This window comes from Lepidochelys kempii, chromosome 2, assembly GCF_965140265.1.
Source record: "Lepidochelys kempii isolate rLepKem1 chromosome 2, rLepKem1.hap2, whole genome shotgun sequence".
Taxonomy (NCBI): Eukaryota; Metazoa; Chordata; order Testudines; family Cheloniidae; genus Lepidochelys; species Lepidochelys kempii.
Window position 1 is genome coordinate 85,655,185 of NC_133257.1, and position 18,382 is coordinate 85,673,566.

The following is an 18,382-nucleotide window of genomic DNA, read 5'->3' on the forward strand; positions in this document are numbered from 1 at the left end:
ACTACTTCACAAAGATGAATGGAGATGTTTCTTAAGATTAATGAAATCAAATTAATTTTTGAAACTCTACGTGAATTCAGTATATGGCCCAAGGATTATAGGAATGCTTTTGTTTGTACCCACAACCAGCTGCAAATGTGCCTTGAGATCATATTTCTATTGATTAATACCAGTGTGAGAGGAGAATCTGGTCCATTTATATAAGGTTTGTCAGAGTTTGTTGTGTGGTAGGGTCAGTTAAAGGCCTGATACAAAGTCAATTAAAATAAATGGAAAGAATCCCATTGACTTCAGTAGGCTTTGAATCAGGTCCTTAATACATGCTTAGGTTTGCATGCTTACTTCCAACTGTTTCCTTTCATCAAGAGAAAGCTCTAGAATCATTGCTGAATTCACAAAATAGTAAAATATGGTGAAGGAGTATCTGGTGTCCTGACTGAAAGAGTGAGTATACAACGATAAAGTGATATTAATCTGCCTACTACATATGCTACAGTTTTGTGAGGAAATGTCTTCAGATAAAACCAGCAAATTTCATACAATAAGTAGTTTATGACAAGAAAGTGGGGCAAAGACATATTTATGTATACTGGTATTTCTCCCTTGAATGACTGAAACCCTAACCAGTGTTTTTATACACAGCAGTAGACTGCATTCCTAGCTAGAAACATTCAGTCCCATCTGGTAGATTCATTCCCAGTTAGATAATACCAAACGTATCTATGTAACATACAAGCTACTGTCAAATAGCAGCGAGCCGTCTCCCAGAGACAGCTGTTTCACACAAGGGCTGCATTGTCTGAGAGAAGCTTGTATCATTTTACTTCAAGTGCTGAGGGAACAAGCATTCTGTCAGCTGCCATGGCATTGAAGAAACCTCGCTCACTGCAGATTTTCATTATTTTGTTATCAGGCCAAAAACACACTGCAGACTGTCCGAGTTGAAGGTTGAAAACAAGAGATGCATTCCTTGTTCTACTTACATTTTATCAATTACAAATCCCCTCCTTCTCTGAAGCATTTGTGTGTGTGTGTTTGTGTGTGTGTATGAAAAAGACATGATTTGCTTCTGAGTTTCCAACAACAAGCTTTTGTTCTCAGCACAAGTGAGCCGGCTACTGTGGCCCTCACCATATGCTTTTATTTGGCTTCAGATAGAATAGGAAACTCTGTCCTGCAGTGGAATGTCAAACACAATGTCCTCAGGAAGCAGCTGTCACATTCAAGAATCGTAGATGACATCACAAAGAAGCCAGTAACTCACTAATGATTGTTAAACAAGGTTGACCCCTTTACCCCCTGTAACCTCCACCAAAACCAGGAAGTGACAGTTAATAAAGAGGTAGATAAATAATCTGCAGGATATGTAAAATGTAATTTTACATGGAGGCAATAGTAGAGCCTACATAACTCTTACCTTACTCGCCCCAAATTAGAATTTTTCCACTGATTGCTAAAAGTTTTAAGATGTTATAACTAAAAAGACAATGAAACACATCAACAAAGTTCTCATTAAAAGCTGTGTATAAATTAGCCTTAATAAATTCTATTTCCCCACTTGCCCTACATGAGTAATTGTTTTGATGGGCAAGTAAAATATCATTAGGTTTTTCAATTATCATCAGTCATTATGGTAACAAGCAGGCCAAGTATATTTTGTGATTGGACTGATATTCATTTTTCCCACATATGTATGTGTGCACACACTTTTCAACATAACCCCCACAGCCCAGTTCATGCGTTTTATCGTCTGCATACCTACAGGGGGTAATTGTTCCATTGTGGCATGTCTCCTGTGCAAATCACTGATAATATATATTAAAGATGAAACCCAACCAAAACCCTGAATCCAAACACACCTCAAATTTGGGAAGTTTGGATCTGCCGCTGGAAGTTGTGGTATGGGCTCCAGTTTTTTGGTTCAGTGGAATGGGTAGTTATATCCTAGCATTAAGGTTTTGGTAACACTTTTTTTATAAACCCATTTTCAGTTGTTTACTACCTTGCCAAATTATAACCATTTGGTCTGAAATTCTCCACGGTGGGTTTCTACATTGGGTTGAATAGTTTCAGTAACAATAGTTCAGCCATTTCTGGGAATGAGGCTAGGGAAAAATAAACAGGTTGTAGTCTGAGTGTGCCAAATCTATGTGTTGTCTGCCTTGAACTCACAATGTTGTGTAATATTTGCATGTGCAAAATTAGAGGCCACATTATATATATATATATATATATATATATATATATATATATATATATATATATATATATATATATATATATATATATACACACCTAGTGAGGGTCACAGAATATGGGGAGCCTGCAATATCCAGAGGACCAGCTCAGTGGCAGGAAATCAGCTGTGCAACTCCCATTTAATCTAAAGTTTATCATATAAAGAGGAGCATTTAGCCGCGACTCTTCACAGCATCACATATAGAATAGCGCAGAAAAATTATTTCATATGCCAATCCATACACTGTGGATGTTTATCTAAATAAGGCCCATATTTGTCATCTATACAAATGTACACAAGACAGCTTAATTTCCATCCACGACCTCTTAGGAACATGGTATCCAAGGAAACTATTATGGCCTGACTTCCAGAGCTGTCCCAACTTCAAATGGAGTTGCAGGTACTGGGCACTGCTGCTAACCAGGCCTATCGTCTGATTATTGTGCAGATAAATGGCAAATTGCCTTATCAGACCTCATAGGATTCAATGGAAAGACTCCTGCTGACTTCAACAGGCTTTGGATCAGGTCTGAAATGACTATTTTTAGCAGTGATATTATTGTATTCAGTTACTTACTGTCTTCAGGTAAGTTGCTTTCCTGTTCTTCCCTCTCCATCTGTTGGCACCAGCCCTCCATACGATCTCTTTCTGCCTGAAGAAGCTTCAGAAACCAGTGCCCATCTCTATGACAAACTGACCTTTGAACAGCCTCCAGAGTATCTTCAGTAATAGAATCAATCCAGGGATCCGGAGGGGGTAAAATTGAAGGATCAAAATCTGTATCAAAGTCATCATCTACTGCACATGCATGATAATGGTTTCCTGACCCCTGTATGCTAACAGTGGAGGTGCTTGCATCTCGGGAATATTGTCTTGATATTTGCCCAGTGAATGTACTGTCCTCCTGAGGGTCCACTGATATTTCAAAATTCTCATGGAAGTCCAGGTCTGCTTGCACAGCTGCTGTTACACTATTAGATCGCGTAAACCTGCGGAAGCTTCAAAGAACATAAAAACAAAATGCTTAGTGTTAAAGATATTTTCCTAGATAAATATTCCCAATGATAAACTGGAAATACAATAAAAGATGATATTCTAAGATTCTGCCTCTCCTTGCATGGACTGAGGGAATGGCAGTCCCTGCTATAGATTTTAAATAGAAAGACTGATTTCTTTTTTCATAATATTTTTCAGCATAGATTTTTTTCTTAAAACAAACATTTCCCGCCCTCCCCCGCCCCAATTATGATTTGAAGTTAGCGTTTGTGATGGTTTTTGGATTGACAGGCCTGGAGACTAGGCCAAGATTTTCAGAGATAACTATCGACTTTGGGTGTCCAATTAGACTAGAAACTTTAAAGGAACCTGATTTTCAGGAAGTGTTGAACTTCCATTCTCTGACTAAGACTTCCTTTAAGATGTCTTAAGTGGGCTCCCAAAAACTGAGGCAGCCAAAATTATTAGTCACTTCTGAAAATCTTGACCTGAAGTTCTCTATGCACTAAGCAGGCACAGCCGGAGAAGTGAGAAACCATGCTTCACCGGTCAATATTATCACCTGTAGGTGCCATGGTAGTTCAGCGTCCATGTACATTCAGTCCTTGCCTCTCTGCTGAGATTGCCAATAAGCTATGACCATCAAATTAATAACATAAAGCATTTTTATGAAGGCACAGGTAAGGAAAAGTCTTTTCGGCATAAATATTCTATATGTTAATTTCTAATGTATCTCAATCATGAATAGGTTAATTTACTTCTTCACAAAAAGTCATTATTGCCAACTCTCGTAATTGTATTGCAAGTCTCACAATATTGTTTTTTTAAGGGATTCTGGGATTTTCTAATTTCCTCCCTCAATATCACAATCTTCTGCCCATATCCATAATGGCCACCATCTCCCACTACTCAGCCAGACTAAAGCCACAGGCTACCCTCTGCAAGATGGTCACCATGTCCTAAGATTTGTAGATGACAATGACGCTTCCCTCAGCAAATATGGCCTTCGTCTCCTATTGTTTCTAATAGGGCTGAAGCCAGGTTCCTCTGAGGGAAGAAAGCAGCCCTTTAGTCAGCATGTAAGGGAGATGGGAGAATATGGAGATACCAGGAATGGGACTGTTTGGGGAGGAGGAACGGGGAGTGTGTTGAGGAAATAGTACAGGAAACTATGGGGAGTCAGAGAAAGGCCAGGGCAGGAGGCAGACTGAGGTTAAGTCTATACTACCTACTACTGTTGATGAGGTATGGTACATGTAGCTACACGCTGCAGTGAAAAACAGGCTGTGTTCACACTGCAGTGTGTAGCTACATGGGTCAGTGAAAGACTCTAGCAGCCTGGAGGTAGCGGAGAAAGGCTTCAGCAGCTCCCTGCCGTGAGAGCCTTTCACTGCGGGGAGGAAGAGGGTCTGGCAGGGGAAGGAAGTGAGGAAACACCATTGCTAGAGCCTTTTACTGCTGCCAGAGTCCTTCTCTGCTGCAGGGAAGGGCACCAGAGAAAGATGGTGAGCCTTCCCCTGCTGCCTCTTTGCCAGAGTTTTTTCCTGTGGCGGGGAAAGACTCCAGCAGGAGGGAGGCAGTAGGACACTATGCAGCTGAAAATAACAGTGTAGAGAGGGAGGCACCGCTTGGGCGAGCAGAGAGCTGTGTAGGCTATGTACTTGAGTACATACCCACAGCCTTCTCAGGCACGTCTTTACTTGCCTAAGCTATGCATCACTGGCTACACTACTATTTATACCCATGGTAGGGGGGCCTGCGCATATGTACGCGCCGTGCTCCCAAAAGAAGCATGCAGTGTAGACGTACCTTGAAAGGGGATGCAGCAGGAGAGCGTGAGAGGCAGGAGGCAGACAGAGAGGGTACAGGAGAATGTGGGGGGAAAAGGCAAACTGAAGGGGCAAAGAGGAGCGTAAGGGGCAGGAGGCAGACTGAAGGGTTGCAGGAGGCAACTGAGTGTGTTGCAGGAGAATGTGGCATGGCAGAAATGGTGAATATGAGGGGTTGTAGATGGTGAAGAGAAATGGAGGGAAATATAGGGGGTCAAGTGAATGTTGTGAGTAGGTGAGGTCTGGAGACCTGTGTGGGAGCACAGAGGAAGAGGAAGTAACCGGGGCAGCTGTCTAGCCTACCTCTTTAGGGAGGAGAACAGAGAGCGGTGGAATGATGAAATAAGTAAAAAGGATAACATTTAAATTAATATAATTAGGCTTCAGAGTGAACATCCACCTGCAATGATTAGAGACAGTTCATACCTCTCCACACTGCTAATTCAGGCTGTCTGCAATAGTGTCTGTCTGAATCTGCATTAGTTTACACTTGGTTCACAATCTGACAATAATCTCTGCAGCCATAAATTCTTTTGCACAGCTCCAGTGATGCAAAGTAGCCATAGAGCCCTGCCCCCCTTAATTAGCCAAAGTTAAGCCAGGTGTACCACTGCTCTATTGTGGGAGAAGTGCAAAGCAGCAATAGTGTACTGGGGAATCCAGCCCTTAATTGTGTTTAATGTAAACATAGATTCTGGAGTACAAGATGGCAATTGCCTCCTGCTCCTCACTCCCTTTCAAAGAAAGTATCTGCTTTCCAAGCTACTGTCAGCTAGCCCAGTTTGAACCCTACCCTTCGAAGACCATGGCTCTATTTTCAGGCCTAGCCTTCTAGCGGGTGGGAATACAGGAGAGGCACTAGGCTGGACTCAGACCTCATTTTCATTTGTTCTCATTTTCATTCTCTTCTTATTGCTCCACTGAAGAGTGAGTCCAGATTTACCATATGTAATTGAGAGCAAAATCTGGTCAAGTGTATTTAATCCCTGGTGGAGTGATGGATGGGAGGATGGTGAGGGAGAATCTTGCATCATTTAATAGTGATCATCCAGGCAAGGAGCCTCACTGACAGACTTAGAAGAGAATCCTCTTTAATCCTACTGGAGCAGAAGAAGAATGGCTATTGATATGAAGCTTTGAGAGAGGCACAACAAGGCAAAATGGGAGTTGGGAGGGGCTCCTCAATACTAAAACAAGACACAGGGTTCTGCAGGAAATTGTTCATGGTACCTGTTGTGTTCTCAGTAAAACAGATTTGTGTTATCTGCATCTGTCAAGCTCATTATAATTATAGAGACTTTTTTTTACATCATACAACATAATGTTTTTAATGAAGCAGCTGCTTTTGTGCACTTGTTTTGAAAAAGGTTGTTAGGTGGTGCAAAAGTCAGTTATCCAATTAAAGTTTTACATGATAGGCTCCATTTGCACTGACAAACTACAAAATATGATGTAGACAGATCTCTTCAGTTTTAGGTATTTATTTATTCTTTAATAAGCAAAATTCTTTCTTCACATTTTCTCACTTTATATTTCTTATTACTCCCCTCTTCCTGGAGTGGCCACCAACATATACAAACGCACACGCAGACACACACACACAGAGTCCCCTTTTAGTTGTTCAGTCAGGATCCACAGATAGCAAGACAATTTTTTTTAAAAAGCATTCCTCTTCTAATGATAATTAATATCCTGGGACAGCAATCATGGGGGAAAGCAATTCCTTTAATATGGACAGCACCTCTTCCCCAGGCCCCTCAGGAGGTCTCTTGTGACTTCACCACAGTTTGTGTGTCTAAGGGCTTGTCTACACTTACAGCGCCGCATGGGTGCCGCTGTGCCACTATAGTGCTTAGTGCAGATGCTACTATGCCAACAGGAGAGCTCCTCTCATCAGCGTAGGTACTCCCCCTCCCCAAGAGGCCATAGCTATGTCAACAGGAGAAGCCCTCCCATTGACATAGCACTGTCTACACCAGGGGTAAAGGTTGGTATATCTATGCTGATCGACGTAGTTATACTGACGTAAGTTGGTAGTGTAGACCAAGCTCGAGTCAGATGTTGATATGCTTCTTCCTTAGTGTCTGTGACTTTTTGAACTGCAGTTAACAGTCTGGCTTTCCAATATACAACAAATCCCACGTGTGAAAACATCAAGCTCTGCTTACCAGGACGATATATTGCCAGAGGCACCACATTTTAAAACTTTCAGGAGTACATCCTTCATGTTTTCCATATGAGCTGGTGCCACCAAACACAGACTCCGCTCAACATATAAAAGAGAATGGCCTAGTTTTGCTTGCCTTTGTTTTTATCTAAGAAGAACAATGCTATAGACTTGCCTAACAGACTGTTCTTGGCACTGGACTGAGTAAAGGCATCTGCCTTCAGAAGAAAAATGACTTGTCAACAGAATACAGCATCAGGTTAGAATTAAATAACTCAGAGGTTATGTCTACGCTTAAACTGCCACACTCACTACAGCAATGGGAGGGGTTCTCCCTCTTTTGCCATAGTTAATCCATCTTCCTGAGAGGCATTAACTAGGTCAATGGAAGAACTGGTCCGTCACTAGCACTTCTGTCATCCACCCTAGTGCTGTCTACACCAGGAGTTAGGTGAGCTTAACTATGTCGCTCAAGGGTGTGGATTTTTCACACCCCTAAGCGATGTAGCTGGGTTGACCTAACTTCTTAGCGTAGACCTGTCCCAAAGAAATACAAATTAATTGCATGAAAAAGGCTGGAGATGGAAGGCATTGCCTTTGTGCCCAGAGCATACCTATACAAACTGCCTCAGCTAATATTTGTTTATTCCTGAAAGTAACGTCTGTCCTCCACCCATTTCTAAGATGTTCTATTCTTACAAACTACTATCTGTATCCAGAACCTCTCTGCTTATGTCAGTTAGAATTCCATGCTGCATACATGACTGCATTACAGTAATACAAATAAATAATAATATAACAACAACAACAATAATGCAGAAGAGTTTCTACAGCTAACGTGCAAAGTTTACAATGTCTTTACGCATACAGAGCATTCACAACTAGTTAAGTCTGGAAAAAAAAGCTTTCGTAAATTGCTGACTGTTAGAGTAAGGATCTAAAAACATGAACTCATGGACTTGCCTCTTCCCCTGCTTTTAGATTCAGTTCTTTCATGCTCGTTTGTGCCCTGCAGGCATAAGGTGTAATAATTACAACTTTGGAGAACAACAGATATCTGGCCTAAGTGCAGAAAACCATGAAACCGCAGACTGGATAAACCAGTCTGGGGCACAATACAGTGTCTGTTCTGAACAGCAACAGCAGGGCCAGTCGTTAGTATTCATCTCTCTGCTGCTTCTTTGTGTTCCTTTTGAGAAACATGTTTACATTTCTACTGCAAGAGGTTCCAAAACATCTTACAGATGGCAACTCACAAAGGCACTTCTAATAATTTCAACTGGCTTCATTACGTACCTATTGGTTCTGTTGTTTCTTGTATTGTGCTTGTCTGCCAAGGTTATGGTGATGCTAATTAAACAAAGCAAGTTGTGGAAAAGGCTAGCAGATTCAATATCATTGACATGTGTGTCTTGTAATGGCAGGATCCCGAACCATATATCTTCAAGATTCATGTCATATATAGGTAATAGACTAACGGGGCTATCAGGTTATGGAATCTTTTGTTTGTAACTATCTTTCTTCTACTCCTCTATTGTTGTTCTATGTTATTATGATCTTTTAGAATTGTTCAGTGAAACGTTTTCCACTGACAGAATAAGTGGGGACAGACAATGCTTCAGATCAGAACCAAGTCAATATGAATCCTAGCACCTTAGCTGAAGTACAGATGGAGATTTCTCACCTAAAGATCTAAGATTTGAGAAGTTTGACTTCCAACAGAGGAACAACAGACTACAAACATAAAACAATAAAATCCAATAATCTGCTGGCAGATTAATTTTTGGGTTAAAGCGACACAAGAAGGAACCCATGTAAGTTTGTTTTAATGTTAATGCAACAGCATCTAAGCTAAATTAGATACTAAGTGAAAAAGGCAGCATAGGAAGTATTGTGCTCCACAAACTCATAAAAGCCAGAGTAAAAAGAGGGCTCTCTTTCTTTTCTTCTCATAGCATTTAAAGCAATTGTAGAAGTCTTGGTCGATTTTTCACATTTTGCTGAAAACATTTTGCTCTGTAATTTAGCCTCTTAGAATATGTTATTGTTCTATTTTAGTAGGTTAAAACCCCCCAAACCAAAACTGAGATACTATTCCTTAATGTGAAAGAGTCTCCGTGTACATAATAGATAAAATCTAATGTACTAGACAGAGCAGAAGTGTATCCAGGGGAAGAGGGCACCTTTCCCTGGCCTGGAAAGGTGGGAAGGCACTTATGTGGGTGTTTAACACCCCTGTTTTGCCCCAGGACAGTATTCTTGGTCAACCAACTATGATTATTTCACTGGCTGCATGTCTCTTTCTAATAAACCATTTATGACCGGCTTACGTCCAACGAACCAATGATAGTTATCAACTTAGAATGTGAATGAGAGGTATGGGAATGGCATACCATAGGGATAAAGATAGGGAGGGGATACCATGGAGGCCTAGATCGGGCTGGAGGGGACAATGTGAGGGTCGCAGAGATAGGGAATTACCATTGAGCAGTGGGACAGGTGAGGGCACTGCAGCTGAATCAGTCTAGAACAGTACTAGTGAGGATGTGGAACAACGCTTAAACCAATTCAGAATGGCTAGGGTGGGTGCACGGAATAGCTTGTGCTTCAATTGGTTCGATACAAGTAGTTGAAGCACAAACAATTCAAGTATTCAGTGTAGACAAAGCCTTAGAGGTGGTCCCTTCAGGTGAAGATTGAGTCACAGGTGAACGGAAAGATCAGGAGAGGAGTAGAGAAAATGAAAGACCACAAAATAAGTCTCCATGAACCTGATCCAGCCTATAAAAATGAAGACAGCAAGGGTTTGAAATTTCCCCTTAAATGAGTGAGTCATCTGAGGACTGGGGGGATGTAGTTAGCAATGATGGGTGGGAAAGGGTGAGGGGTAGGTGAGTAACTGCAACCAGTTCATAAGGTTACACATGATCTTTGGACATGTGAAAAGGTGGACAAGGCATCTATATTTGTGCGACATTGCAGAGCTGGGGCTTGGGAGCCAGTATGAAAGAGTTATGATAATAAAGGGGAAAGAGGACACAGAGTTGAATAAAAAGCATAACAGATTTGGACCCAAGGCATTTTTGAATATGGACAACTTTGCAGAGATAATGATGAGGAAATTTATAAACACAGGTAGTGTAGGAAGAGAGCTGTGAGTAAAAGATGCATTAAAGGTCACATATAGTGGACGCGAATGGAAGTCTGAGGCCTCTTCTACAGTTAAAAATTAGAACAACCTACATCACTCATGGCTGTGAAAAATTTCATGCCATGAGTAGTTAGGTGAATTGAATAGTTAGGTCAACCTAACTCTTGGGGTAGATGCAGCTATGTCAATGGAAGATTGTCTCTTGGAGAGATGGATTTATTACATCAAGGAGAAAAACCCCTTCAGTTGGTGTAGGAAGCAGCTGCACTATGGTGCTGCAGCTGTGACACTATAGTGTAGACACTACAAGAGGAGGAAGATGGAAGGGATAGAGCTATGTGTTGAGGATGCTCCCCTTCTGTAAAAGAAGCACTTCTGTTTTTTGAGACATTGAGATGGAGAAACTGAGACAAACCCTCCTGTTTCCTTGGTCCAGACACAGAAGGTGAAGAAGGAGGAGTCATTAAGGAAATAAAAAGACATGTAGAGATGAGTTTCATCAGCATGGAATGGTGGTGAAGATTGAGGGTAGCACGCAGTAAGATGACCAAGGGGAACAAAGTAGATAGAATGAAAGAGAGGGTTGAGAAATTATGGACCTTGTAGAATGCCATAGGGGAGGGCTCTTGATGTAGAGGGAGGCCAATTTTGTTGCTTCATGACATACGTTGATTTGGCTGGTGCAATTTTGTTGCTTCACAACATACGTTGATTAATGATTCGATTAATATATCTATCCTTTTAGAGTCAGTCTTCTACTGTATTTTTTCTTTCAGTGCCCTGGAAGATGATTTCTTTAACAGGTTTATTTCTTTGTCATGTATCCATCTGAAATGAGTTCTCTGTGTTTCTGCAGATGTTGTGGTTTGGGGCCAGGAAGAATGCACTCCATTTACAAGTCTATCCTTTAAGAGATATTCATTAAAAGTCCTCCCCTATGTTAACAAAAGGCATAGGAATCCAAATTGTGATGATAAGCCCTTTGTGTCTTGAGTGCACTCATTTTCTGACTATTAGGTTGCTGTCTTTTATCAGTCAGTTCATTTCTGGAAGTACATGATGGATTACTATTTGCCATTTTGCTCAAAACAGCAGCAGCTTCAACTTTATCAGCAAGAAATCCCAAAACACAGCTGTCCTTAGGTAATGCAGAAATAATGCTATCTCAGTATAGACCTTGACAGGCAAATCCTATCTCTTGATTTTGCTCTCTAGAACAATAAAAACAGCAACAGAAAGAATACTGCTTAAGTAAGGTATTTACTATCAGTGGTTGGCTTATTTTGGACACTTATTTCTTTTGTGCTTGGGGAGGAGTAGGGTGGCTGTCATCACCTATTTAAATGCGCTAATTTACTTAACACTAGAAAAGCAGTGGGGGGTGGAGGCTCAGGATGCGTATGTAAAGGAATGTCTTCCAGAAAGAGATGTTTTAACAGTTCATGAGGATCTTGCTTAGCAACAGCATAATAAGGTCACTACAGTTCAGATTTCCCCCCTGAAGTCCCCTTAACCTTTTAGAACCACAACAGAAATGCTCAGGTAGAAGATAATGACATGCTGGTCTATTTAACAATTATGTAGGTGATTTGGTTATCATCTTAGCAAATGTGCAACAGTCAAATATAGAAAATTAGTGCTAAATACTTTTCTGACCCACTCTCTACTACTGTCAATGGGCCAAATCCTGCAGACTGTAGGAAAGTGCCAGGCCCCAGCTGGAAGTGGTTCATAGAATCATAGACTATCAGGGTTGGAAGGGACCTCTGGAGGTCATCTAGTCCAACCCCCTTCTCAAAGCAGGACCAAATATTTGCTGGTGGGAGGGGGTTCCCCATCATGGAGAGTCTGCACAGGGGAATTATTCTCCCACTGCCTGGAATGAAGCAGTTCTTCACAGTGCTCTTTAGGTTACTGCCCAGCGGCTTTTGGGCAGAGTGGCCCACGGAACCAACCAAAACTCCCCACTGAAAGGGGATCATAGGGACTGTGTCCGCCTCTGCAGCCGTGGCAGTAGAGCACCTCCGCTGGTGCTCCATGTCCTGAGAGGAAGGAGAAAATTCTGCCCCTCACCCAACCCTCATATGAAACCCACTGAGTCAGGTTTGTGCAGGGATCTGGATTTGCCCTACATGTTTGGTTGGTCATAGCTTAAATGTACAAGGTAAAAGTCACTTTGGCAATTTCGCAGAGATGAAGTGCACTTCAGGCGGGGGGGGGGGGGAAGCATAAATACCAGAGGTGGGTTTCTTTATTTTTATTTCAAGCACTAATTTAATAAACAACTCTAGAAGAGATTCAGGTTTTATAAACTGACGTTTTACTTTAGGTGTCGCAAAACAATGGGTTACAAAAAATCTCAATGAAGGATAATTACTCAAAATTTTATGGCTCTCTGAAGTATATAATGTTTTTCATTTAACTCTCCTACCATTCCTGAAAAATCAGTGAGACACAACACTGAATCATACTCAACTTTCCAGCACAGCAACCCAACAACAGCCAATCCAGGAGGTGAATTTTATCATGATTGCAGGCACTCATGCACTTCAGCTCCATCCCCTGCTTAACCTATTTATTAGAGAGACCAAGGCAGGTGAGATAATATCTTTTACTGGACCAACTTCTGTCTCTCTCACCACCTTGTCTCTCTAATATCCTGGGATTGACATGGCTACAACAACACTGCATATTACCTATCTGTTGTCCTCTTGTGAACAAGTAGGGGGATGAAATGTACAAGAAGCCAGCTCCTTGCTTCTACTCATGTACCCACAAACGTCAAGATGGTGCATTTAATTCTAGACTACCAGCTTCAAAACTAGCAATACATATTGTCACTGTATTGGTCAACAGAGCAATAACACAGTATTATTTTTAAAGTGGTTTACAGATATTACTTTATAATTAATCCTCACAGTATAGGCAAGAAAATATTACTATCCATCTTTTACAGATAGGGAAACGGAGGCAGACAAATTAATTGACTTGTCAAAATCCCGCCAGAGATCAGTCTCAAATCCAACATTTGAACACAGGCCAGCCTAATTCCCAGTCCTGAGTTCAGACCACGACCACACATCTCTGCTCAGCTGCCATTCACCTATGATTTCAGACTACAGTGTTTTACTGAGAGAGATAATATCAACAGAAATGGTCTCCTATGGCAAGATTCATATTATTTTTAAGTGAGATTTTGTTTGTTTATTCTTTTAGAAAAGATTTTGAAAATGTTTTTATACCTTTTAAAATATGACATTCCTAATGAACATGCATCACTTTTAATGTAATTGTAAAACAGGAACATAATGAATTGTGGAAACATGTACATGCTTTACCTTCAGGGACCTTTGTTCATATCTACTTTTTAAAATACGAAATGTTATAAAAACTCAAAAGGATGCTGTTTGCGTGCCAGGCTCTTGGATATTTGGTCTCACTGGTGTGATTTTGCTTTGAGATATTTTTATTAAGGCATGAAAGGGAATATTGTACATGTGCATTCAGAAGATCAAATGAATGTTTACTCACCACTTCTCCTCCTCTACTTGAACACCTATGGATTGGAACTTACTGGTTGCTTTATTTTCACCTGGTTTGGTGGATTCTTCAGCATCATCAACCTGAAGAAATAACCAGATATAAATAGAAGGTATTTTTAAGAAAGATAGTAAGGCAGCTGAATCACTTTACTTATTATTGTCTTAATTACCAAGGACATACACACATGGCTGGTACCATAACTACATTCATCTACTCAGATAGTTTGTGTGCCAAATGGTATGCACATTTATAATGTTATTCAAATAACAGTATTTTGTGCTAATTTTTTTTATGAAGTCAATGATGGACTCTCAAAATGCAGATGAAGTTTATCCAGTGTATTACAGATGCTGGTTATTCTACAACACACTTTAATTAACGTGAATGTGAAGTGATGTTAAAATTAAATTTTTAAAGGAATTTGTTTTATTTAAATGTTAGGGTTCTGGAACTGACTATTATAGATACAAGATTTAAAAGACAATTAAGGTTACTTACTTGTAACCCAAGTTCTTTGAGATGACGCTGCACCAGTCAGTGCATTACCCAGAAATGGGAATATGCAGAGCACTCAAAGAACTATCAACTGCTCTTTATTGATGGTGTTATTTTGTTGCTCTCCATATTCATGCATGCAGATATTCAGTGACTTCATATGACTTTTCTAATTTAGCTAGGCTTGCTTTACAAAGTAAATTGAAGTTAAAATTCAATCACAGGAGATTTTCCATTGACCCAGCAGGATTGTAAACTCTTATGGGATTGGGCAGCGAACATCTTTCTCTGTAAAAAGAAAAGGAGTACTTGTGGCACCTTAGAGACTAACCAATTTATTTGAGCATAAGCTTTCGTGAGCTACAGCTCACTTCATCGGATGCATAAGCTCAAATAAATTGGCTAGTCTCTAAGGTGCCACAAGTACTCCTTTTCTTTTTGCGAATACAGACTAACACGGCTGTTACTCTGAAACCTATCTTTCTCTGTGTGTCTTCTCATGTTGAGAAGAATCTTCCTCTGGAATTAGTGCCACTGTAATTAGTGGGATTACTCACGATGTAAAGGACTGCTCAGTGTGCACAAATATATGTAATAGAAATTCTACTGTCTACATCAGGACTGCTGACATTTCATAGCTCTGCTTCAGAGGTCTGGTTAACAACAGCAAGAAAAACAACAACAAAATTAAAGAGACCTGCCACAAAAATGTTTCCTTCTTTCTGACAATGGTTGAATTTCCCTCTAAAGTTACTATTATTTGAGATTTGGGTGAGTAGTAGACCTGGATCAGTGAAAGATTTAAGGTGCAGTATCTCGCAAAACGTTTAAGGGAGCATCTCAACACTGTTGCTTGAGACAGACAAATTCACTGGACACTGTTATGGTTTACAAGTAACTAACATTCCCGCCGTATTTTCAATATGCCTTTCACACTTTGTATAAGGAATATAATTACTTGCAATCAGTTTAGGTCAATATTTTAGGGGAAAATTTCAAAGGCACAAACAACAACTGCCAGTTGTGCCTTTGAAAATTTCCCCTTAATGGCTACTGCAACACAGTGTTAAGTTCAAACGGATTTTACTTACAGCAACAGTTATTTTAAGAATGGATTGAGAGACCCCTAGACAGCCGTTTTAGATTAAGGATTGACAATACTGTTGTCAATTCAGGTTTCCTCCAATGTGATCCGCACAGATTTTTTTTTTTATTCCAAGAATTTTACTTCTAGCTTTGTAATTTTTTCCCCTGTAGGATGTTCTTTGTCAGCAGTAAAGTTGTTCCTTGAAATGAGGGACACAGGGCTAGATTGTGCCATTGCTTTATGTGATGTTATTGACATAATCTGGGACTTTATAGATCATTGTTGCAACCAAGGTCCTGTAGTGGCACCAAATCTTCTATAAAGGGGGTCAAATAAGGTGTCGAAGACAAGGTTATGATTTGCTGGTTATGATTATGCTGTCTATATGTATGTATTATTTTTGTAGTTAAAGTTATAAATATTGGCTCTATACTGTCTGTATTTCAAATTTATGCTATGCTTCTGGGTAACACCCCAGACAAGTTGGTGTCACTGTGCCTAGCCTTCTTGATGGCCCATTAAGGACCATCAGCTATACAACTGACCCATTGAGAGAAGGCAGATATGCCTTGTGGCTCAGCAAAGTATGCAGGGACTTCCCCATGTGACTCCAAACTACATTTTGCTGTAATTTTCCACAGTAAGAACAAAGAGGTGTCCTTACACCTGGAAAAGACTATAAAAGGCTGATGCCTCATCTTGTCTTCTTGTCTTCATCTCCATCTTGTCTTCAATCCTGCTTCATACCTCTGGAGGAACTTTGCTACATTGAAGCTTTGAACCAAGGACTGAAAGACCCATCCCAGCTGTGGATGTACTCCAGAGACTTGATTTGAACCTGCAGTTTAGTCTATCACTGCTGCTAGCCTGAACCAAAAACTTTGCCATTACTGTATGTAATTGATTCCATTTAACCAACTCATGCTTTCATCTATATCTTTTTCCTTTTATAAATAAACCTTTAGATTTTAAATTCTAAAGGATTGGCAACAGCGTGAGTTGTGGGTAAGATCTGATTTGTATATTGACCTGGGTCTGGGGATTGGTCCTTTGGGATCAAGAAAACCTTTTTTCTTTTACTGGGGTATTGGTTTTCATAACCATTTGTCCCCATAACAAGTGGCACTGGTGGTGATACTGGGAAACTGAAGTGTCTAAGGGAATTGCTTGTGTGACTTGTGGTTAGCCAGTGGGGCAAGACCAAAGTCTGCTCTGTTTGGCTGGTTTGGTTTGCCTTAAAGGTGGAAAAACCCCAGACTTGGGCTGTAACTGCCCTGCTTGAAGCAATTTGTCCTAAATTGGCACTCTCAGTTGGGTCCCGCCAGAACCAGCATCATTACACCTTATATGACTGATTAGGAAAGTAAGAAGAATTAAGGGCTCCCCAGCTTGCTCAGCCTATCTGGATCTTGGTTTCAAGTCTAGTGCTGAGCACAGGCCCAGATATCTGGATACTTCCTCCTGCAAGCAAGTGGGTAGGGAGGAACTAAGGGTACAAGGAAAGCAATAAGCTGCATCCTTTCAAGGGCTGCAGAAATTTAAGGCTGGTCTACACCTCCGCGGTAAATTGATCTAACCTACGCAACTTCAGTTACGTGAATAATGTAACCGAAGTCAACGTAGTTAGATCCACTTACCACGGTGGCTACACTGCGCTGTGTCGATGGGAGAAGATCTCCTGTTGACTTCTCCTATGCTTCTTGGGGAGGTGGAGTACACAAATGGATGGGAGAGTGCTCTCCCATCGATTTAGCGTGTCTCCACCAGACCCGCTAAATTGACACACTCTGCATCGATTGCAGCTGTGCTGCTCTACCGGTAAGTGTAGACATGTCCTTACTCTCCACACCCCTGAGCATACGGACCTGGTGGGCTAGAACCTAGGTGTCCAGGGTTCCAGGTGACTGACACTTCCATGCCACCACCTGGCAGCCACAGCACAGCCAAGATCGCTGCACTGTAAATCCTGGGAGACGAGGCACCACAGGATGTGCCAGCCATGGAAAACCTGAATGGTAGCACCCCCTGTGATGCTGATTGGTTCAGGTGCTACTATTTAAGCATGGAGGGAGTCCCAGGAAGCTGTGTGCAACAAGGCCAATCCCTGACCTGTTGCTGGTACAGACCCTGCTTTGTTCCTGCTTCACTGCTGTCTTCTTCTTGTCCCTGTTTCCTCGCCTTGTCCCAGACCTGTCCCAGCCTTGCTCCTGCCTTGAACCCAGCTCTGCTCTTGCCTTCCTTCACTCCAGGTAATCTGGTTCCAATTCCTGGTTCTGACTCAGGTTTGAATTCGGTCTCTGAGTCTGGTTCCAATCCTCGATTCTGTTTCCCAGTCCCTGATTCCTGCTTTGACCGCTAGGCCTGACTGCCCATAACCCAGTTTGTAATAGATTGCACAGACTGTCTCTGATCAGATGATGCCCCAGTAGTAAGATGGAAGGGATGGGCCTCCTTCTGCCTAGCACACCACACAGGGCACCAGATCCACAGAAGCAGGTCGTCTGTCTCCAGACCGAGGTTCATGCTCTGTGGGCTCAGGTGATGCAACTTTTAGCAGAAAACCAAGCCCTCTGTGAATTAGTGGGCTGCTTGCAAGAGAAGAATGTTACACTCCAGGCATGAATGGTGGCTCAACCACTCAAACAGGGGCCTTGACTCAAATGCCTTGATGGAAACCGCCAAAAATTCAAGGGATTCCTTAACCGGTGCCATCTACTTTTTATGTGTCATCCCCACCAAGCAGGCCAAGATCGGACTAGTAATCAGTTTGTTGACTGGTGAGGCACTGGACTGGGTCTCTCCCTTGTTCAAGTGAAATAGTCCAACAATGCTGGACTGGAACACCTTCCTTTGGTCTTTTTCTGTGATTTTTGG

General features: G+C 41.4%; 1 protein-coding gene across 14 annotated transcripts in view; it reads right to left on the bottom strand.

The window, feature by feature from the left end:
• The window catches only part of DLGAP1 (DLG associated protein 1), a 639,595-nt gene that overhangs the window by 15,348 nt on the left and 605,865 nt on the right, over positions 1-18,382 (bottom strand). For all 14 annotated transcript variants that reach the window (XM_073331531.1, XM_073331536.1, XM_073331533.1 and 11 more), the window contains 2 exons: positions 13,915-14,006; positions 2,817-3,238 (listed from right to left, as the gene is read on the bottom strand). In XM_073331531.1, coding sequence (XP_073187632.1) covers positions 2,817-3,238; positions 13,915-14,006 — 514 coding nt within the window. The remainder of the gene's footprint in view (positions 1-2,816; positions 3,239-13,914; positions 14,007-18,382) is intronic.